At 49.9% G+C, this 23,272-nt stretch overlaps 1 protein-coding gene across 1 annotated transcript in view; it reads right to left on the bottom strand.

The window, feature by feature from the left end:
• Window positions 1-2,537: 2,537 nt before the first annotated feature.
• Window positions 2,538-23,272, bottom strand: part of LOC131560173 (thrombopoietin receptor-like) — a 33,263-nt gene continuing 12,528 nt past the window's right edge. The window contains 9 exon segments of the mRNA XM_058808838.1: window positions 2,538-2,846; window positions 2,901-2,988; window positions 3,107-3,226; window positions 3,327-3,520; window positions 3,663-3,805; window positions 3,909-4,081; window positions 4,339-4,468; window positions 4,631-4,724; window positions 4,727-4,792. Of these exon segments, the coding sequence (XP_058664821.1) occupies window positions 2,538-2,846; window positions 2,901-2,988; window positions 3,107-3,226; window positions 3,327-3,520; window positions 3,663-3,805; window positions 3,909-4,081; window positions 4,339-4,468; window positions 4,631-4,724; window positions 4,727-4,792 (1,317 nt within the window).

Genomic DNA, 23,272 nt, shown 5'->3' with positions numbered 1-23,272 from the left:
AACTTTCCTTCTATTTCTTTTAGTATAGTAATAATGTAATATATATCATAAAATATTAAATCAAGCCTTCTGAACATGAGGTCAAGATTCTCAACTCTCTCTCCACTCTGAAGACCCTTGCAAGCCCTGTAACAGGTGACCAACTGGCAGTCATAGCAACTCTCCTAAATAAATTCACTGTAAATGTTATGCCCTCCCTCCACCTCAGGAACCTTAAGAAAGGAGACTCCAGCCTGTACAGCTCTCAGAAACCAGTTGATTTCTCCTGTGACCACACACAGAGCCTCTGTGTTGCTGTTCCCCTGACCTGATCTCTCCTGCTGATTCAGCTCACACAGAGCCTGTATCACACCTTCTGGAGCATTCTGTGGTTTTCCTCTGAGGTGGAGGATTTTTGCCTCTTCTACATCAAAACCATTCAGATTCACTGCCCAGGCTTTCTGTTGCTCCAACAGAGACAAATCACCCTCAGTGCAATGCATTTAAAACAATTCCCACGCTGCAATTTAAACAGACACCTAAGTCCCCTTCTCTTAGAATCTGAAGATGTTTGACTGTGCTGCAAGGGTCAGTCACACAGAGGCAGGTCAAAGCAGTTTTTCCTCACACTTTCATACATCGTCCTGCTCACATTTTCACACAATGGCAAATTCAGTGTCATTGCCAGTGGGAAAAGCCACAGCCACAAAGCGATCAAATGCTTCACAAACAGATTTCAGAACACAGTGTAAAACATTCCAGAAGTGTTCCCTGTGGAGACATTGTCCTAGAATAGCTACCACCAGCAGTTTCACTTTGCATAGGCTCACAGCTTTGTGTTTGTGTTGCCTGCTACATTTTAAAGCCTCATTAGTCAAAAGCTAAATTTTGCTACCAGAAGCAGCATAGGCTTAGAGTGCATGGCAGTGTCTACAGCTTCAATCTCATCCTAAGCTCCTGAAGCCCAGAGCTGCAAGTAGTGATGGCTGGGACTTGTCACTCCTGTGTGCCCACTTGATAGAACCTATTGTTCACTTCTCTGTAAAGGGGCAGGAAGGAGTAGCGGTTGTTGAAGCAATTGTAACTTAGCAACATGCTCACCTTCTTGGTAGGGGAATCCTCAGCAGGGTCATTCTCTTTGGTTCGGAGGAAATTTGCCATCTCCATCTGCATAGTGCTGTGATTGGGAATGTAGCGATCCCCCCCGGCCTTTGTGGGTAGCTTTGAATTTTGGATCCAGATTTACCTGCATTCACATATGAAAATATTGTCTTGCAGCTATTTAACAGCCTGTATTACAGCTTTCACGGGAGCAAACCCAACACTCTTCCACATCACACCCACCAGACCAGTAGGACTCTGAGGTCTCATGCCACACAGTCACAACTAACTTATATTTTCCTCCCTGCCACCAAGTTGGTTAGGGACAGTGTGGTGCAACTCCTTGGGTCTAGTGCAACAATTCCAGAGTCCAGAGATAAGGGGAAGATACAAAAATGCTCACAGGATGTAAAGCTGTCAGCTGACAGTCCTGCCCACACTCGTCCTAGCATACAGCTGTGCCAGCAAGGCTCAGCTGGGTGAACAGCAGCTGGCCAGCCCCAGTGCTCCGAGCTCTGCCCCTCATGCTGGCAAGGAGGTGGGTGGCTGTCAGGAGCACAGCCCACCTCCTCCTGCCTGAGCAGCAGCCGGTAGGGCAGCGTGGCAGGGAGCCCAGAGCCCCATGGCTACGGACAAGCAGCCTGGGCGAGGCTCCTGCACTCAACCTCTGCCACCGGTGGCCGGCGCTCACCGGCTGTCGTGGACGGCATCTTGCTGGAGCTGTGGGGGCGATTGGCCGGCTTCACGGGCGACACGCCGATGGGGCTGGGCCCGGGGCCGCTCTCCTTGACCTTGCGCTGCCATCGCGCAGGCAGCGCGTTCGGGATCAGCGTGTCCAGCTTCAGCAGCCCGTGCAGGTCCGCCTCCAACAGGAACTGCGCCGTGGTCCTGCGGGCGGGCGGGGTTAGCCGTGCCCACCGGCCGGGCTGAGCCTACTCCGACAGCCCCGCCGGCCTCCCCACCACCGGACCGTGCAAGTGCTCCGGCCGCTCCTCCCCGCCAACGCACACCCCCACTCTCCCCAGCCGCTCCTCGGGACACTCCGTCAGCCGATACGCCCTCCCTCCACTCCTCGGAGCTCCTTGATCAGCCGGCACCTCTTCCAGCCGTTCTTTGGGGCTCCCTCCGATAAGCGACATTCTCCCTTCCCCTGCCCGCCTCACCACAGCCTCCCCGCTCGGGACAGCACCTCCAGGCCGCCTCTCCGGCCCTGTGGCACGCTCACCTCCGTGGCGCCGCCGCCGCTCACCAGCCCCGCAGCATTTGAAACGCCGGGCGGACGGGGCCGCGCTTGGCCGCTTCACACCCACCGGCCACGCACTGCCCGGCGATGGCCGCGCGATGCAACGCGATTGGCTGAGCCGCGGGACGGGGCGGAGTGCTCCGCGCGTGAAGTGAGGCGGCGGGAACAGGGGCGGGACCAGGAACGGGGGCGGGACCAGGGCGGGGCGTTCTTGCTAAGGTGGGGCGATCCGGGCCGGGGGTGCGGCGGCGCAGGAGGGACCAGGCGGGGGCTCAGGGGGAAACAGCAGTTTATGGCGGGGTGGGGCGGTCGTGGCTGCCCGCGGCTCCCAGCCGCTCATGAGCAGGTAGGACTGGTTGGCGATGTTGGTGTTGGACAGGCGGCCCCCAGCGTGCTCCGGCGGCGGGCCCGCCTCACACTGCGGGCCGGGCAGCACCTCCAGCAGGCAGGGCAGGACGGTCTCCTCCGGTGGCTGCTTGTCGAAGGCATGTCCTGGGGCGACATGGAGTGGACGGGGTAGGGGCTGCCCTTCGAGCTGCCCCCAGGAGCAGCTGAGTCACCCTGCCCACCCACTCACCTGGCCGTGCTTGCTGCTTTCCTGGAGGAAGCTGCCCAGAGCACGGTGCAGCTCAGGAACGGGGGGCCAGAGTTTCTGCTTCATGTTGCTGGGTACACAGGAAGGGGCATCGAATTGACCCTCAGACTTGAGGTGTCCTAATGCCCCATGCAAGGTGCCCAGGCTTGCTGCTGGACCCCCCCGCCTGCCCCCGGCACAGCCCTTACCTGTAGAGGGAGGGGAAGGTGCAGCGCAGCCCCAGGAGCGCTGCTGAGAAGAGCAGCGGCACCACCGTAACACTGGGGATGAGCCAGCCTGCATCAGAGGAGGAATGCCAGAACTGTAGCCTTTCCCAGAGCCACCATCTCTGAGCCCCTCACAGCCCCCAGCCCCGTGCCCCCCTCCCCATTTCCAGCACTGTCCGCCTCTTGCCGTCAGCCGTGTGGCTCCTGCGGCCGCCGCCTCCAGCCCTGCCCCTTACCCGCATCGGCCACGGCATCAACCACAACAGGTTTGGGCCCGGCGCTCCAGCTGCCCCTGTACCACGGCCCGCTGGGCTGGGCCCGCACCTGCGCGGGGTAGCGGGAGCCTGGCCGCAGGTCCAGGACCTCTTTCCTCGCTGCTCGCGGAACCTGCAGGACCTGCAGGGCAGAGCCGAGCTGGAGGCAGGGCTGCTGTGGGCTGGCACCAAGGGGCGGGTCCCGCTTGGCCCGACCCCGCGCCTGCCGTGTGTCAGCAGCGGAGGGGGGCAGCGCTGCTCGGGGTACCCTGGGCAGGCCTTGCCTTCCAGTCATGGCTGTTCTCCATGGCATAGCGGACCTGGTAGTCCAGCTGCTCTGCAGGCAGCTCCAGGGGCGGCAGCCACTGCAGGCTCAGCCGGCCCTGCGACGCTGTTGCCTGCACAAGCTGTGGGGCATCTGTGAGCACTGCTGGTGTTGGGGATAGGCATTTGTCACTCCTGTGAAACGGGACATGGGACACTGTGTCCCCTGTGAGCCAAGCAGGGGCTGCGGTGGCACTGGGACTCACCAGCCTGGTGCAGCCAAAAGGGCTCCTTGAAGTAGCTGAGTGTGGGCAGCATGTGGGTCCTGGTGACATTCACCAGGACAGAGATGGCACTGCCAGCCTTGGGCTGGAAGGTGCAGGCATAGGTGCCCTGTGCCCCCCTGCTTACCTCCTCGCACTGTTGCCATGCATCTTCCCTGTGGGAGGAGTGGGGAGCCAGTCAGTCTCACCAAAGCATACCCACAGCCATCATTCCTCCTGCTCTTCCCCAGGAAAGCTACTGCTGCTTGTAGTTGGAGGTGCAATGTGGTGAGGGGGTATGAGATTGGTGGTGGAAGGGCAGGACAGAGGAGGGCATGGGCAAGGGGCCCAGTGTGGGATATTGGGACACAGCAGGACCAGTGGTCTCTGGGATGTGCCTGCATGGGTGCCACCTGCCTGCCATGCCCCTTACCTTGTGCCAGCCCCGCTCGGAGGTGGCCGGTAGAGGAGCTGGTGGGAGCTGTGGGGCTCTGCAGGGTCCCAGCCCCACTCGCAGCGCACGTGCCGCAGGTCAGGGGTTCTGCAGCACAGCCCGATGTCTCCTGGGCAGGGAGAGCCAGGACAGGGAGGGGGCTGCTTCCCCTTGGCCCCCCAAAACTTGGGAGTCACACCTTGCTACAACAGGACCCCCACCCCTGCAGCCCCAGGTGTGGGTGCCTCCCTGCTGTTGCTGCCAGCACCCTGCAGAGGGGATGGCTGCTCACCGGAGGAGTGGGGGGTCTCTGCAGCCAGAGCCTGCGACCAGGGCCCCCAGACGCCGTCCATGGAGGTACCGTCGGGCTTGCTGCGCAGCTGGTACAGATGTGGTACCTCACCCCTGGCTCCAGGCCCCGGAGCACCACCCAAGTGTTGGCCTGGACCAGCCTCTGCAGGAGAGGGGCCAAGCTGAGGAGCAACTGCAGGCTCCAAACGCCCCTGCCCATCCCTGATACCTCTATGTACCTGTCCCAGTGCTGCTCATTTCAGAGGGTGCCGCCTTGGTGGAGAGAAAAATCAATCTTCTGCCTTTCAGGGAGCTGAAGGAGAAGGGACTCTTCACCATCCAACACCTGGCTGGGTCCCATTCAGAGGTCCTGCTTTGAAGCCTCCGTGAGGTTTGCTTGGCAGTTACCAGCGAGGTGAGAAAATTGTTCTGAATTGTCCCCCATACTTCATACATGGTGTGTAGAGTAGGTATGTGCTTGTTCATCTCCATGTGTGCTCAGGGTCTGCCTTCATTTCTGGTTTTAGACCTGAGATTTCTAATTTCTGTCAGCTATCTGTAGGATCTGTGGGCGCATGCAGCTGTATTTACTGGCAGGTTGGGTATCTGACACTCATCTTTGAGTGCAAATGCAGAAACTGAGACGCTAATGATATTATTTCCCAGAGTCCCAGTCTCTGCCCAAGCTGTAATTCAACACTGCAAATTATTCTGTAGACCTGAGCCTGTGTTTTCTGTTTCCTGGCTGAGTGCTTCAACTGCTGGTGTTGCTTTTTGGAACAGGAGCACCTGACTTTTTTAGCTTTATGACGTGTGCCTTGATGATTTGAAAGCAACCCTTGCTCTAATTTTCTAGTAAAAAGGCCTAAAATGAAAGCTGTGGACATTTTAGAAGTGTTAAGTAGAACACTGAATGAAATTTTTATTTTAGGCCCACAGTGAGCAGGTCTGAGGCCAGAAATTGGTGCCAGAGTAAATGCCTTTCTGTGCTTGTGCTCTCCTGCTCTTCCTGTACTTGTATGTTCCCCTGGACACAGTGGGATGTGTTGTCATTTCCTGGGACTTCTCCTGAAGGAAACTGGTTTTCTTTTCCAGGTGATTCTTATGTTTCCCCTCATGACTTCCCCAGGTGACCAACCTCCATTCCAAGGTGTCCTGCTCTGCCATTGTCACTCTGGGAGAGCTCTCTGTGACCTTGAAGAAGGACATGGACTCTGAGGTGGATGAGGTTGCTCAGGTCCTTCTCCAGATGGTGTCCAGCTCCCCAGAATTTGTTCAGAAAGCAGCCAGTCAGACCCTGGGGATCCTGGTGGAGAATGTGACTCCTGCACGAGCAATGACTGCTCTCACGGACATGGGAGTCAAGTAGGTTCTTCTTCTTTTAGTGATATTCTTCACCTTTGTGTGTGTGGGAGGGAGAAGGGATGAGACAGAGAATGGGAATGGTGGGAGGGAAGGGTCCTGTATCCTGCATCTTCTATGAACTCAGTGACTTGATTCTCCAACCAACCTCACTTCTGTCCTCTTGTCACCTATTTCTGCCCTCCTGCAGCCCATCAGTTCTCAGAATCACAGAAGTGTAGAATATGGGGAGCTGGAAGGGGCCCATCAGGACCATGGAGTCCAGCTCCTGGCCTTGCCCAGAACAGCCCAAGGGTCACACCAAGTGCCTGAGATTGCTGTCCAAATGCTCCTTCAGCCCTGTCAGGCTTGGTACTGTGGCCACTGCTCTGGGGAGCCTGTTCCAGTGCCCAGCCACCCTCTGGGTGAAAAACCCTTTTTCCTGATATCCAAACTAAAGCTCCTCTGACTCAGCTTCCTGCTGCTTCCTGGAGTTCTCCCAGTCTGTCAGATTTTCCTACATGAGGTGATCAGTGGGGAAGGGAAAGTGCCTGCAAAGGCCAAGGATAGAGCCTTGTGCTTTTGTGGGCAGAGGGACAATTGCAATTGCAGCTGTGAGCAGTGTTTGGTATTTCACAGTGCTAACCACAGAGGCCCTGGGAAAACCATGTCTCCTCATGATGCCACTAACTTGGGAAATGAGGGGGGTCCTTGCTGGGGCGTGGAGCACATGGGGGACAATCTGCTGGGTGTGGCACAGCCTGCACAGCAGGTGCAGCTCCTGCCAAAGGAGTCTTGTATGACTGTCCTGGCTTAGAGCTCTACTTTCAATTCAAACTGATGTTTCATGTTAGCCTTGAGATGATGAATCACTTTACAGGCACCTCCACAGGCTGACTGCCATGGGACAGTTGAAGCAAATGCTGCCTTAAATGTTGGTGCTGGGCCTGATAGTTCCCAATAGACACTCTCTAGAGCAGGACAGCCTGGCTAAACTGCCTGCCACCCTTTCCTCAGCTTTGGAATAGGGTAAAACATTCAGATAGATCCATTGGTATGCCTCACAGAAGAAACAGGCTGCATTGCTGGATATTCTGCAACTTCACAGCCCACAACGTGTTTTCCCTGCATTTGTTGTTTTCCAAAGGTCTGCAGATTTTGGGATAAATGAGTGGAAAGAGCCTCAATCCTGCTGCAGCTCTGTGTACTGGGTGCCCTCTGATGGGTCAGCATCAATTGTCCTTAATCTCTAAATTATTCATGTGTAATCTATTTCTTTATTCTTTCTCAGAGGAAATACTGTGAAAGAAATTGAGTATCAGACAGTGCAGGGAGACTGAATTCCTCCCTCTTCCGTGCAGGCAGGCCTAGTGTGCAATGCTACCTTTGTGTTTAGCTGAGGACAGAGCCTTGTGCAGGTGTCTGAAGGTGCAGGCAGAGCCCGGGCTCCTTCCCCCAGCAAGGGCAGGGAGCAGCTCTGGCCAAGGCCGGCGCTGCCGCTGCTCCTTGTCCCTGTGCCCAGGGTTTGCTCTCTCCTCCCCAGCAGCCGCCCCGCCCCGGTGCGCGAGTGTGCGGCCCAACTCCTCCTGTCCCTGGTGGAGAGAATTGGAGTCACCCAGCTCGCAGGCACCCCCAGGGCTGAGAGGCTGCCACACGTGGCAGGGAAGCTTGCTCAGGACTGCCACAGGGACACAAGTAATGATCTTCATTTCACCTCCCAAAACAGGAAAACCGTTTTGTGTCTGGCTGTAAAGGTGAAACCACACAAGAGTGGAAACTAAAGGGAATATGAAGTTACCTCACGGTGTGAATAAGGGTCACAGAATCATGGAATATGCTGAGTTGGAAGGGCCCATCAGGGTCATCGAGTCCATCTCCTGGCCATGTGCAGTGACCCCAAGAGTCACTCCATGTGCTTGAGAGCATTGTCCAAACTCTTCTTGAGCTCTGTCAGCCTTGGCCCTGTGACCACTGCTCTGGGCTGCCTGGGCAAATGGCTGTGCTGGGAAACCTGAGGTTGGCCAGCAAAAAGGAACATTGCCACCTTTATTCGGTGGCTTGAAGGATTCTTTACTGAGATCAAAAGAGCTCAGATCAGCCAGTCCAACACTTTTGTTTGGCCTTAGGTGCACAACACAAAGCCAAAGTGTTGGCTAATGTTCATCACTGAAGGATCCCAACATCCATTTTTCATTAACTTCGGACTTTCTAGAAATATTTCAGGGGTCGTTAGCCAAAATATTCAGTCTTTCTAAACCTGTTCTGCAGATTTCTAGAATGCTGTTATCTGTGGCTCAGTGAGTTCCAAACTTCTTCTTGAAGAAAACTGTGGTTTCCTACTGGTAAAATCAACCCAAATCACCAAAATCCCGTTCCTTTGGTGATGAAATTCCCATGAATAGCTGCCAAGAACACCAGAGCAACTAGCTGCCCCTGTGCATACCCATAGTATAGAATAATCAATAGGATGCATGAGGTGTTTTGTCCTGGCTTCCCTGCCAGGTAAAGAAAGGCAAATTATTGTGCAATGGCAGCAAGACACTGCTAATAGGCTCTGACAACAAAGCAGATGTGTTTTGCTTGCTCCCTGGGATCCTTTGATGCCACAGAAGCACACCCCCAGTTTCAGAGTGAAATGGTATTTTTCTGTGGCCCCACATTCTCCTCTTGCCTCTTGTGTTCAGCTGACAGCACTGTGCAGTGTCAAGTGAGGTAAATCTCCCTCTTTGCTGAGTAGGCAATGCCTTCTTATGCAGGGATTGCACCTGATGAGTTTAAGGTATCAGTCTCTTCTGGTAACGCTCTTCCTGTGTTTGTTCACTTTTCTTTTGTTTCCTTCCTTCATTCCTTCCTTCCTTAGGCATTATGGACAGGAGATGGTGAAGATGTTGCTCAATCATCAACAATTTAAAACAGTTTTGGAACAATCTCTTTCCTCCCGTGACCTGGAAGAGATTCTGACAAGAATTAGGAAGAAAATAAGTGCTTGGCAGGAGAAATGTCTCCTTTGTGCAAGTATTGCAACTGCTAATATGAGATCAAACATACCCAATCTGTCTTTAGCTCATTCCTCTTCTGCTGAATCATTTTGCTCCTGGGAATGAGCTGTTAATCCTCAGCCTGTTCATCTGCAGACCACAAAGGAACTGATATTATTAGGGAAAAGTGGGGTTTTGAATATTTTCAATACTGGTCACAAAGAGGAAAGGGAAAGAGGAGAAAATGGATTTACATTTAAGCGTAAGCCCCCACCATGCTCTCCCTACCCTGCCCCCTGTACAGCAATTAAGTGAGAATTGTGCTTCTGAAGATAACAGAGTCTTTGCAAAGGACACTGGAAGTAGTAGTGCCAAGAAAATTTCCAAATTTACAAAAGATGTCCAAGTGAATCCTAGTTACTACAATGACTGTCTGTCTTTCGGGAATACTGCCCTGCTGTCCAGCCCTGTGGAGCTGGAAGAAGCTTGGTGAATTCAGCAACATCCAGTGGAAAATCCTTTGTTTGTTTGGGGGAGGCGATTTTATTTTTTCTATGGACATTATAGAAGGGAGTCTGCCTTTGTGCAGGCACAGGGAGAGTGAGTGTTGAACCAAATCAACTTCCAACACACTGGGCCAACCCCCAAAGAGTCCAATTTTTTCTGTTTATTCCTTCACAAACACTCGTTGTCTGCCAGTTTGCATTATTCCCATTTATGCTCAAGACTAAGGAATTTGGGATTTTAGACTGCTGCTGAGTCTGGTAGCACCCATAACCTGCCTTGGGCTATTGAAAACAAAGAGTTGGCATCACTGAATCTCTGGTCTGTTTCCATCTGTAAGTTAGGAAATGTTTCCCTAAGCCTTGGTAGCAGTGATCCTGGTTTTAACTTGTGTTTTAAACAGGGAATTTCCTGTTTTATACTCTAAAGATTGATGGGGTTTCTCTGTGTCTTTGTCGGGGATGGAAAACCAGAAGGCTGAAGGCCCATCTTTCAAGGAGCGGGTGAAGGAGAGGAACGATGGCTCAGAGGAGCCCCAGGCCACATTGTCTGCTGGCAAACGGTACTGAGCACTTTTGTCAGATGTGACAAAGCACATGACAAGCTTTACATGCCTCTTCCTTAGGAAAAACTGGCAGAGATGACCAATGCCACAGATTGTTTCCTTTCCCTACAAATGCTCTAGGATAAAAAATGTCTACTTGTGCATTGTGCTGAACACAACTTCTCTGGAGGGATTTCCACAAAAATGGAGAGACAAACAGACAACCATTGGTGGCAGCTCAGATGATCCAGTGCATGGCAAGGGCAGTGTTGTGGAGGCTGGGAGAGAGCCAAGTTTCTGCTGCATGACTTGGGACAAGTAAATTCAAACAGGGCTTTTTTTTTACCTGAGTGGAGTCTTTTTCAGATGGGTGTTTTGATGGGAAATCTCAGTCTGGAAGCAAGATGCCATTCCACAAAGATACAGTTCTCATCCGTGTGTTTGGCCTGGCGGAATCGTGGTTTCCTTACCCTTAAACAGTGCCAAGTTTGAGTAGTAAGTAGCAAAGCAATTCCTGAACAACTTCAGTCAACAGCTGTCTCAATGTGGACTTTTTGTCTTGATATTCCTGTCCTTCATGTAATTTGCTTGATGGAAAGCATGTTTGGTTTATTTCCCCCTGTGCTGCAATCAGCATTTAAGACAGGAATTTGCTCCTTGCTGTCTCTTCATGGCAGCTGCAGAGCTGCTTGTACCTGTTCTCCTCTGATAGCAGAGGGGATTTATTTAGCTCTGTCCTGCTCAGCAGTGACAGGAAAGTGACCACATGCCTCAGTAGCACAGCTGGCATCTTCCCATGCTCATGGAAGAGACAGGTTGATCAGGAGAATTGTTCCCAGTGGGGTTGTTAAGCTGTGCATCTAGTCTCTAGGGAAGCAAATGAAATGTGAGTGTAGGTCTGGGATGTTTGGCTTCTGTTTTTATCTCTGTTACTGATTTTCTGAATCTTTCAAATATGGCCCTGTTTATCTGTTCAGAATGCATCTCAGCTACTTTTCCAGATTGTCATGCCTGGTTGTAGAGACATTTCTCCAGAGTGATGAGTTTCCTTATTCTAAGACACACACGTCCCTTATGAGGAGGCATTTAAACTTGGAAGTGATGTCTCTCTTTCTCCACAAAGCAATGTGACCTGTGTGCCCTGGCAGCCATCTGAAGATAGATCAGATGCATCTCATCCTTGGCTTTCCTGAGTGAGCAGTGGTGAGAATGTCACTTGCAGATTGTCTCCTGTAATGATTGTCATGAGGTCCATGTTGTTCTTCAGAGCCCCATGACTTTGCAGCTTGAAATCACATAATTAGGAAAGCTGCTCAAGATGTTTTGCTCACAATTAACTGCAGGTATTGTCTGCGGCTGCAGCTGTCTCCATAGAGAGCAGCAGGCACAACTTTCCCAGGCATTTTTCTGGGGAAGGCTGTGAGAAGATCAGAGAAAAGAAGGAGAAACAATTCTTATCCTCACTTGCTGCACCTGTTGTTGTGAACACGTGGAATGTGTTATGGAAATTTGTTTACCAAAGGGTAATTTCTTAATTGGCCACTGGTGATGGTGTTTTGGATTCAATTGACCAATCTGGGCTGTCTGTACCAGACTGTCTGAAAGGGTGATGAGTTTCTGTATGGTACGGTACGGTATGGTAACGTGGAGCCCATGCTAATTATTTCCACTATGGGGATGCCATGCTGTGATAATTATCACCACCAGGTCCTCATTTGGTTTTATTTTCCAGGGTGAAATCTCCCTCTGATGGACACCTCCTACCCTGTGCAAAAGCCCAGGTCACGTCACCTCCAGCTGTGGAAGAAATGGAGCTGCTCCAGAAGCTTCACCATCTCCTGAAAGCCAAGGGGTTTCAGACAAGGATGGAAGGAGTGGAACTCCTCCTAGACCTGTGCAAAAACAGCCCCCAGCTCATCTCCACTAACATTGCCCAAGTATGTAGGGTATCTTCACTGCTCCTTTCCTTTAGCTCCTTTCCTAAGCCTGTAGCAGCAAAGTTAATTCAGTGTGTCTTGGCACTCTGTCCTGGCTGTTTGGGACATGCTGGTCCCTCTCACCCAGACAAATGTAATTCAGGTCCAGGCTTCAGGACAAGGTATTTCAGTCCAGCTGTATTTGTCTGGCAGGTGCCTATTGATGCTGTTCATCAGATGATGGCAGAATTTTCTGCTGGTGTAACTGCTGCTGTCTCCTACTCCCAGCTGGGTGAAGTGAAGGGAATCCAGCCCCTGAAAGCATGGCAATTGTTCTCTAGACCAAAAATGAGTTTGCATAGCGAAGAGAAGTATCAGGCTGGGTTGGTTTAGACCCAGTTGTTTTTTTTAAAGGTTACTTTTATATACTCCATCTTGTTGTACACAGGCACAGCTCTGGCTACTCATTTCCATCCTTGTTCCTATTCCTCTTGGTAAAGACAGTGCTCACCCTTCTTGGAGGTCTTTTTTTCTCTTTGGAAAAGGAGGAAAACAGCTAAGGACTCATCTCTGCCTTCTCCTCCCAGTAGCTGCTTTTTCCCTTTTTCCAGGAAAAGGTGCCTGATAATGTGGCTGTCAAGGGACTGAACCTGCTCTAATGAGAGCTGTACAGCACATTACATTTCAGAAGTCCACCTGTTACTTAGAGAAATTGTCTGGATCCTGGAAGAGTTGGTCAGAGCCCTGCAATTCTCCAGACACTGCCTCTGAGACAAACAAAAGAAAACTTAGATCTCCTCCAGCCATGGCAAAATCATAATTGCCCTCCGTACTTGAGACAACTGTATAGAGAACCGGGCATTGTAAAAATCTGCTTCCATTCAAAGCAAAGGTACTCTTTAGCATTAATAAATGGAATTTTTTTAGTGGTTTATAGATGGAGAGAAATACCATAGGAACTATTCAGTCCCCAGCCAAACCTCCTAAAAACAGAAGAAAATCTTTCAACCAGCATGAGGCTGTGCCACCATTCCAGTGAGTGGCCCACAGGAAAACAGTGAAATTGTGCAAGCAAGTGCTGACCTGACAGAAAGGATCACTTTCATCTTTGACATTGCTGACTGCTACATCCACTCTTCAAACAGGGGCATTTGAATCCAGCTTTCACGTTGCTTGTTCTCTTCACAGATTTTTGATTATTTTGTCCTGAGAATATCTGACAGCCACAAGAAAGTGAAGCAGAGGGTGCTGGATGTGCTGACTGAAATCACAGGAGCCCTGAAAGATGCCTTGAACCCGGTGATCATTGGTTTGGTGGAAGGAATAACAAAGAACCTGAACTCAAAGGATCCCAGGGTTCGTGGGGCAGCTGTGAAAGCACTGGGAGAATCCATTGCTCATTTGGGTAAGGCTGAGCCCTGGCAGGGACTCTCCTCAGCTTCGTCTCTGTCTCTCCTGCACAAGAGAGCGCTGAGTGCCTTGACAGCTGCTCTTGTCTGTGGAACACTGCAGCTGACACCCACCAGAGGCTGTGCAGGTGCAGTCCTTATGCACCATCCCCAACAGGCTGGAATGGGATCAGCATTTCCCAACAGTCCCAGGAGCCCTTGGCTCTGTGCTGCTTGTCTGAAGGGCAAGTCCTGGACTACAGCTCTGCTACAGTTCAGGGGCAAAGGGGGTTTGGAGTTTGCTTGGGCCCTGTCTGACTTCCCAAATGAACAGCTTTGCTTTTGGCATGAAGGGACACTGACCATGAGAGCTTCTGCAGGGCAGCCACCTGCAAGGCTCTACATTAGAGGCATTAGCTGCCTATTTTCCACTTTTCTTCTTTGTCTTCTATGTTCAAAGGGGAACTTGTGATTCACCAAGTTCATTTCTTTATATCAAACAGGTATAAACCCAGCTGTCAATGATGCCTTGTTCCACGTGTTGTTTTGCGTGGGGCAAGATGGCCACAGCAATTAACTACATAGGCAAGGGCTGCTCTAAATTCCTTTGCCACACACATTTATGTCAGCTCTGAGAATGCTGCACTAGGGGAATATGCCTGAAAAAAATAGTGCTGAAGAGGCAGGTCTTCAAGGGGAGCTTCCACTTTCTCCTCCCCAGCTGCTTTGTGAACTCAGGAACTGCCTGACTCAGTGCCTTTCTGTGTCCCAAGTATGGGGCTCTTCCTTTGTGCTCTGGGATGCAAAACCTTTTCGCTGCTTCCATGTGACTGAACTCCTGAGGTCCCTGATGTGAAATGTTTTAACACAGCTCCTGCTACAACATACAACTTTGGATTTACAAATGTGAAAGGAGAGCTTTTCTTTTGGAATTTAAAACCCTGCCAAGTAGGCTGGAAGGAAAGAAAAAAAGGATTCAAAAATCTGCAGAAATGTACTTTATTTTATAAAATGGGGCTGGCCCTGCCCTTTCCCTCCCCACTGTCCTTTGTCCTATTACCTGAGCAAAGTGAGCAGAAACCTGTGTTTCCCTTGTATATAAAGTGTCCCTGCTGAAAGAGTTCAGCTACCAATGGAATCACCTGAGTGGCCAAGCCCTGCTGGATGTCACCGAGTGTATCACAGGCATGGCCTCCCCTTCTGAGCCCAGAGCTCTTCCCAGGGAGCATTTACAGGGAATGCCTGTGAGCAGACAGCAGAGCAGCTCCTCCAAACCAGGAGGTGCTGAGCGTATCCCTGCTGCCCCATAGCCAAGGCAGGTGGGTTTGGCAGGTTTTCCCTGGCTGCTGCAGAGCTGGGCAGCACCTGAGATGGGGGTGGCGCTCGGCCTGGGGCTGAGCTTTCACTGGGGCATCTCAGAACCACCTCCAGCAAAGGGAGGGCTAAAAATGCCCCAGCTGGCTCCTCTCTGGGAAGCACAGGGACATCTGTGATCTTTGAGGGGAAATGGTGGCCAATGCTGTTTCAGGGCATCCGTTTGTTTTGTCCTCACAGAATTCTTTTTCTCTTGGAAAGTTTTGAGGCTGAACCGTGCAGAGCCTGGGGGTCACAGCTTAGGTCAGAACTCAACAGAGGTATCAGAGGCACGGGTTTAGTGCAAGGCAGCCTCTGGGGCACAGGGACAGAAGCAGAGTGCTGAGGCTCCCTGCCTGTGCTGTCAGAGGGGCTTTGGACTGAGCCTTTCAGGGTGTGCAAACAGTGTCTGCCTGTGTCAGCGCTGTCCAAAATGCTACAAATGCAGCTGATAATTGATTCCTCAGCGGAGCTTGCTATGTCAGCAATAGACAAGGAATGGAAAAAGGATAATCTCAATATATAGTGGAGAAGATTACTGATAGCCTTGCTTTAACTGGGGCTAAATCCACTGCTAATTATGCCAACATCTTTAAATGCAAGGTTTAATACACTTTGTGTCTTTATTAGGAGTCTCTAAAGGGCATGTTTAGCAATTGGGAATGTCAAAGGGCCTTAAAGACCATTTGAATAAAGTAGATCTCCAGCAATAGGGAATTTAGTTTAGCAGTTCTTTTGATCTCTTTTTCAAATAAAGGAATTAACCATAAATTATGAGTACTTTAGAAAGAGCAGATGTTCTCTCTAGTAGGAACAGACAGCTGTTCCTCACGTTCAGTAGTCACCAATGTCTTTAATTGCATTTAAACTCAAATGCATTCTCATTTTAAAATGGGTACCACAACCCTTTCCTGCGTAGCAGAATTTGTTTTGGGTACTTGCAGGAGCTCTTTTAATGTTGATGACTGCTGGTGGATTAACAGCATAGAGAAAATTAGGTCTCTTCCACCACAGAATATTAAATGGCTGCTAGATAACATTTTGTCTGATCAGAAAATAAGAATGGTCTCCAGAGCATTTCAGGTTTTGATCTCTCAGCCAAATCTGCCATGCAAGAAGCCTGTTGGTAGTAAATATTTGTCTGTGTTTGATAAAATTCAGTTCAGAAAATGGACAGAGAGGTTTCAGAGACAATATGAGGAAAGACTCGTGTTTTGGTTACATTTCAGTCCCCTGTGTAGCCTTTTTATTTCTCTATGCCCCTATTCAAATGGACATTATAAGAAAAAATGCCATTTACATTGAGAGGGGAAGTGGCATTAAAAGGTGGAGATGTCCAAATGCCAGGGCAATGGGGTTTGGGTAATTATCTAAGATGCCCTGAGGTTTGAAACAGCTCTTTGTTGGAAGCCCCAAAAGCACTCTGCCAAAGACACCAGCTGGCCACTGATGTTTCTCATCCAGGTGTCAGGCAGCAGCCATCTCTGGTGGGCTGGAGTTTTGAGGTGTGTTCTAACCCTGCCCTTTGCTGTGTGCCACTGAGCACAGGGAAGAGCCAGATTAGACATTTGGCACTTGACATCAAAGTTACAAAAATGGAATCATCCCTTTTATTAGAAATCTCTCCATTTCCTCTCTATGGTGCATTTCCAAATCTTCAGTGTGGGTTTAGACAACTTCTTAATGGAAACCAAAGGCAATTGGACATTTCATTCATTGTTCATGCAGAGATTGTGAAATAATTTAGTAAAGGTAGGAAGTCTGCCACAGGGACAAGGCTCTGGTTGGAGCAATTAGTGCTGAGGGGTTGGTGGTTCTGTTTCCAGGATGCTCAGCTGCTTTGCCCCTTTCTGGATCAAGGGGCTCTGGGTGCTATTTGGCTGCTCTTGGCCAGAGAGGCTGGCAAGAAGCAGAGGCAGAGGCAGATCCTTGTTGCAGTGAGGCTGGTGGGTAAGGAGCCGTGTCTCTGTCCCGGCAGTGCTTGTGCAGGGGGTTCATGCCAGGAGCCCTGAAGTCGTCCAGCGTGATGCCCTGCCCATGCTCTGGTCCTGCCTGGAGAACAAGGCGCTGCCTGTGTGGAGCGCCAACGTCCACACCGTGGCCACCAAGCTGGCCTCTGCCCTCTGCAAGGTGATGGGCACCCAGCTGAAGGAATGTGCTGCCAGCAAGCCTCCACATGTGCGGGAAAACCTCTCCAAAATGCTGGGCTGGTGAAGGCGAGATGTTCTCCAGAAAGCTGAGGAAGCGCTGAGTGGGACACCTCTGGATTTGCCTTTTGAGCTGTGCCAAAAATGACAAAATCCTAAGGAAGGGTGTGCATCTGCCCCCACTCTCTCCATCACATTTCCTAGTCATGGCATGGGGGGCTGAAGCAACTCCAGATGGAGGACAAGATGAAGGGCAGTCATGGCTCAGCCGCACGCAGAGGTGAGGGGGGAGCTGGGCCAATCTCTGCTGGCAGGAAGGGTCTTGTGGCAGCCCAGAGAGGCTGTGCACATTGCCAGGGAACAGCTGTGCCCTGCACGTGCCCCTGCAATGAGCTGTGCTGCTGCCAGTGCCCCTGGAGCTGTGGGGCTGCTGAGCTGTGGGGCAGGCAGAGGAGCAGGAGGGTGCATGTGCAGCTGAGCCATTCCTGGAGAGCACAGGGCTCTGGGCTCCCTGCTGTCCCAGGGCAGCCCAGAGGCCAGGCTGGGCCTGTGCCAGCTCTGGGCAAGTGGCTCAGGGTTTGCCCTGGCCTGCCTCAGTGTCTGCCAGCAGGAGCATGTTTCCCTGTGCAGCTGTTTAGACATTTCCAGGAAATGTGTCCCAGGAATTATGGAGCATCAGATGCTTTAGGTTTACATGGTGGCCTCTGTTAAAGTTTGCCTCTCTGTTAAACTTTTTGTCTCCATTTTGCAGATCTGGCTGGTTACAGTCCTACCGAGAAGTTTTCTCCGGACACTTCCGATGTTCCCTCACCCACAAAGTCCTCGCCTCCCGTCCAGAAGAGCTCTCTTTCCTCCAAGCTCAGGAAGAAGCTGCCGCCTGTGTGAAGAGTGTTTGAAGAATAGGATTGATGTGTTAGGCTTGATAGTTACATCTGTACATATGTTCTGATCTTTAGATGTAGTTTTGAATTAATGTCTTTTGATTCTGTCTTTAAGTTTTGATGACATATTTTAATCGTATATATTTTATTTTGATGATGAAAAACAAAAAGAAATAAATAACATTTAAATAAACCCAGAGGAGAATGTGAGACCATGACCTGCTAGCCTAGAGATTATGGGAGTGCAGCTCACTCGATGTGCCAGTGTCTCACCACATCCTTTCCTCATTGGGCCTCTCCTCTTCCTCTTTGGCCATGTTTTCTTTGTGTCATTTGTGCTGCTGTTTTCAACTTGTCATTGTAACAGGGCCACACATTGACATGTTTGGGGGACAATGGATCCAAAAGATCCTGTATAGTCAAAGGTTTTCTACCTAGGTGTGTTCTGTGCTCACCAAAGGCCTGAGCAAAGAAACCAAGAGAAGTGTGCCCAAATCCCAAAGCTTTGCTCCTTTGCAATCTCCCACAGATCTAGCTCACAGGTGTCTTCAATCACAATTCCATAGGTAAGAAGAGGTTATGGATTTCACTGGGAAATGATGCACTGCTTTGGCAATCACCTGTATGTATATTTACCCAGAACAGCACTCCAGCTGTGTTGTTTGCACCTTGTTTGCAGAAGGATGAGTGCACTGGGAGGCCAATAACAAGTGACAAGGGCTCCTCAAATCTGTACTGCAGCCTGGGCGCCATTCAGCCCAGAGCTAGGGGATAATTTGTTGCCATGGACCAGTGCTTGCCAGTGGAATGAATTCCTGCCCAGCTGGAAGAAGCCATTCTGGATTCAGCTCCAGCTGTTGGTGGGCTGCATGGTCATTGACAATGCTGCACTTCCAGAAATTATTCTGCAGTTTCCTTTCATAGTAATTTGAAGCTTTTAAACTTCACATTTCAATTTGCTTTGCCTTAGGGAAAAAGACTTCTGGTCCCAGTGCAAACTGTCACCTTTTGGCAGCCAAGTCCTCAAGGTTGCCAGCTTCTGATGTTACACAATGTCAACTGGCTGAATGAGTTTGCTTAGCTCTGGGTCTAGTCCTGGCCTAGTAAAACATTTGGTAGCTCTATACCTTCCTTTCTCTTCCTCCCTCTTTTTCCTTATTTTTCCCTTTCCCCCCAGTTCCTCCTCAATGCATTTTGCTGTGGTTATTCAATAAAGGTACATTTGTTTTGGTTATAGCAGCAACTCCCTGTACCGTGTCGGTGTTTTTTGCACTCTGAGATCAACCCACAAACTACCACAAAACCCGTTTGTAAGGACAGATCGTGACACTTGTATACATACTATAGAAACCTTCTATCAAACCTCAAAAATTCTCTACAAATTCATTTCCAACTTTACTGGGCCTGGCACCGCCCAGATCTGGTGTTTGCTGCCACCACCAGTGCCCAGATCTGGAAATTCCCTTGTTCTGGCAGAGCCAAGTCCAATTACCAGCCAATTTTCTGGTAAAGAAAGCCAAAATCTGACAATTGCTGCTGCCAGCACCGGCAATGCCAAGATCTGGTGTTTGCTGCCACTGCCTGTACCCCAGTCTGGACATTTCTTATTCCAACACAGCCCAAGTGCAGCAATTTTTTGGAAAAAGAAGACAAAAGGCAGCAATTTCCTGGTGCCAAGACTGTCACCACCCAGACCTGGTGTTTGATGGCACCGCCCATGCCCAGATCTGGATATTTCCCTGTGCCAGCACAGCCCAAGTGCAGCAATTTGCTGGCAAAGAAAGCAAAACCAGGCAAATACCTGGTGCCTACACTACTCCGATCTTGTGTTTGCTGACACCGTCAGTGCCCAGATCCAGAATTTTTCAGATGCCTGCACAGCATAATTCCAGCAATTTCCTGGCACAGAAAGTTAATATTTGGCAATTTCTCAGTGCCAGCACAACCCAAATGCAGCAATTTTCTGGCAAAGAAAGCCAGAACCCAGCAGCTTCCCAGTGCTCCCACCAGCACCACCCAGATGTGGTGTTTGCTGTGCAAGTGCCCAGATCTGGAAATTTCCCAGTGCTGGGAAATTGCTCAAGTGCAGCAATTTGCTGGCACAGAAAGCCAAAACCCAGCAACTTTCTGCTACTGGGTCTGGCACTGACCACATCTTGTGTTTGCTGCCCCAGTACCCAGATTTGGAAAATACCTGGTGCCAGCACAGCCCAAGTCCAGTGATTTGCTGGCACAGAAAGCCATAATTTTGAAATTTGCAGGTTCTGGCTCCAGCACCATCCAGCTCTGGTGGTTGCTGGGAGTGCCAGTGCCCAGATTTGGAAATATTCTGATGCCTTCACAGCCTAGGTCTAGCAATTTGGTTTTAGCTAGCTTAGGCAGAGAAGTTCCTTTGGACTGTGACTTGTCTTTCTCTTGGAATTGTTTAAACCTGCTCTGGACTGAAAACCCAGACAAACACCGGCAGCAGCTCACACCTGTGGCCCACCGAGCTCTGGGACACTGCATTCCAGCACCAGAGGGACTCAGGAGAGACCGAGGGAGCCAACTACAACCCACAAAAAGGACTTTTTGAATTTGCCATCTCTTCAGCACCGTCCGAGGTTTTATTTAATATTATTCATTTTTCATGCTTGTGAATACTTCACTTGTGAAATAAACTGGGGTTTTTTCACTTTTCTCAAGGGAAGTCTTTTCCTGAACTAGTAGGGGGAGGGTCTGCTTGAACTTCCTTTCTAGACGGACCCCTTTTGGAGGTTTCCTCCCAAAATTTGCCCTAAACCAGCACAAACAGTCACAATGAAAATTTCACCAGTGGCATAATTTCCTGATGGAAAGTCTTGTGACCGAAGCTCAACCTTACTCTCCATGAGAGATTCTTGGGAAGAGCAGACAGGAGAAGATTCCTGGAAAACTGAAACAGCTTTCCAGAAGAGAAATGAAAATGAAAGAAACAATCCAAGATGTTTTCCTCTATTAATTTCTATGCTCCCCTTTTCCATGTTGCACTACTTCTCCATCCCAGTAATTCCAGATGCATAGCACCTCTAAGATCTGTGACTTAGTGATTTTTAGATGGTCTAAAATACCATGAGCCACACACAGTTTTCCTTCCCCTGTTTTTACAGGAAAGCAACACTGGAGGTGTGTCGTGGGTTGACAGCCTTTATCCCAATATCGTGTGTTGTGTCTGGCAGCTGTGCCTTTTCTCTCTTCCTCCCCCCCCCGGCCGTCTTGCTGCGGCGGGGCGGGGAAGAGAGGGGGGAGTGTTTGACCAGGCCTTTTTGCTTTTGGCTTTTGCTGCTTGGCTTGGCTAGCCGCTTTGCTTGCTTGCTTTCTGCTTTTTGTGCTGTTTTTTTTCTTTTCTCTTGCTCCCTCTTTCTTACCCTCCCCTGAAGATACTGGACCGGCTCCGGACCTGACCTGAGACGTCCAGGACACCCGAAGCTTGCAGAGAAGCGCCGCGCCCTCTCAACACACAGTCTGTTTTTTTGTTTTCTTTTCTTTTCTTGTGTTGGGGAGTGTTCTTTTGTTACTTGTAAATAAATAGGTTTTGTTTTCCACTTTGCTCCTCCGAGAAATTCCTTCCCGAACCCGGTGTTGGGGGAGGGGTGGTTGGAGGTTTGTTTTGTTTTGGGGGGCTCCCTTTTGGAGATTTCCCCTAATTTGTCCTAAACCAGGACAATATACTTTTTGGTGCATTGGCCGGGAAACGGAGGCCAAAAAACAGTGGAAAAAAACCTATAACAATAATATTTTGGTTTTGGCTATTTTGTGGGCATATCGGTGATTCATAATGTCATTTGGAGTGGAAGCTTGCTGGTCGTTCTGGTCCCTAGGGGTTTTTGAAGTTTTAATACTTTTGTGGTCCCTGGGGTTATTTCCTTACCCAAAAATAGCTCTGATGTTGGCCCTAATAAGTAGCTTTTGTAAGCGGGGGGCACTAACCAGAATAGTCATTGTGCTGGTCTTATGTGTGATGATGTGTCGGATAAAAATGCTGGACTTTATTTCAGGAATGTATGGACTGTTATTATGGTTGTTTACTCAGTTTGTTTGGGGAGAAGAAGGGGAAGGGGCTTTTCAGCCTTTGTCTTCCTTCTTCTCCTCCAAATTGTTGACATCTCTATTAGAAAATACTGAATTTCCCCTGAGTTTGAAAGAAACCATCTTTCTGGCATTTAATTTATTAAGCCTTTTCTATACTGTCTGGAGTGTGTATAAAATGAAGACTGAGATTTCTAGAGGGGTTAGAGACACTCCTGACTTAGGAGTAAAACAAAGCAGGAAAAATCTTGACTGGAGTGGGAAATGGAAGGACATGGGCCAGACTTTAAAGGAATTTTCTGATCCTATAGATTGGGACTTTCCATCTGATCAAATTCAGAATCCAGTCGAGGTGGCAAAGTATTTGAGGGAGAAGTGCCATGGTAATACTAAGGAAGAAAGGATTACTGCAGTGAGCTGGGCCTTGGCGTTTGTTTACCGTACTCTGCTAGATACTGTGGAGCAGCAGATAGCAGAAAGGGAACAGGGAGATAAGTTAGTTACTACCCCAGTGACCCAGGCTGCAGCTAACATCCCAGGCTCCAGGCTAGCAGCTGCATCAGACAGTAGGCCCCAAACCATGGCTGTTGCAGCTAATACAAGAGGTATAGGCAAGTGTAAAGGCAAGACCGATCGAAAGGTGGAGGATGATGAGGATGATGATGCAGGAGAAGGACCCTCACCAAAATCAGAGGCCACATCAAGGGGCACAGAATCTGGAGCTAATATTGACTCCTTTTCTCTGAAGGACCTCAGAGGCCTAAGAAAGGATTACAGACGACAACCTGACGAATCTATAATTAGTCGGTTAGTCCGCCTTTGGGATGCTGCAGGGGAGGTTACGATTTTGGATGGTACTGAAGCGAGGCATTTGGGATCCCTGTCACATGATCCTGTCATCGATCAAGGTATGATGAGGGGGGCTAACCCTCACAGCCTCTGGGAATGGGTCCTAAGAAGCGTAGCAGAACGATACCTGTGTACGGATGATCTCTATATGCAGCAGACATGGTGGAAGACCATAGAACAGGGGATCCAACGCCTGAGAGAGATGGCGGTTGCAGAGCTTATTTTCTCAGATGATACAACAACTAGAAATCTGGACCTGGTACCATGCACGCCTGTAATGTGGAGGAAACTTGTGCGACTTGGGCCACCTGAATACACTTCTGCCCTAGCAATAATGAAGCGGGATGATACATATGAGACTGTGCTCGATATGGCAAAGAAGCTTCAAGCGTATGCAGATGCTGTGCATGGCCCAACTCATGCCAGAATTGCAGCAGTGGAAACCTGACTGCAGAAACTAGAGGATAAAATTGAGGAGAATCATAAGAAACTCCGGGAAGAGATTAAGGAGGACCTTATTCAAATCTCAGCTGTACAAATTAGAGGTCCTGGTGTCCAACGCTGGCGCTCCTTTGATGGGGAGAGAAGGTACACCCCACGGGCTGAGTTATGGGCTTTTCTGCGTGAGTCTGGAGAAGACATGAGGAGATGGGATGGAAAACCCACCACTGCTTTGGCACAACGGGTGCGTGATT

The sequence above is a fragment of the Ammospiza caudacuta genome, chromosome 7, assembly GCF_027887145.1.
Source record: "Ammospiza caudacuta isolate bAmmCau1 chromosome 7, bAmmCau1.pri, whole genome shotgun sequence".
NCBI lineage: Eukaryota > Metazoa > Chordata > Aves > Passeriformes > Passerellidae > Ammospiza > Ammospiza caudacuta.
This window is presented reverse-complemented; position numbering and strand designations above follow the sequence as displayed.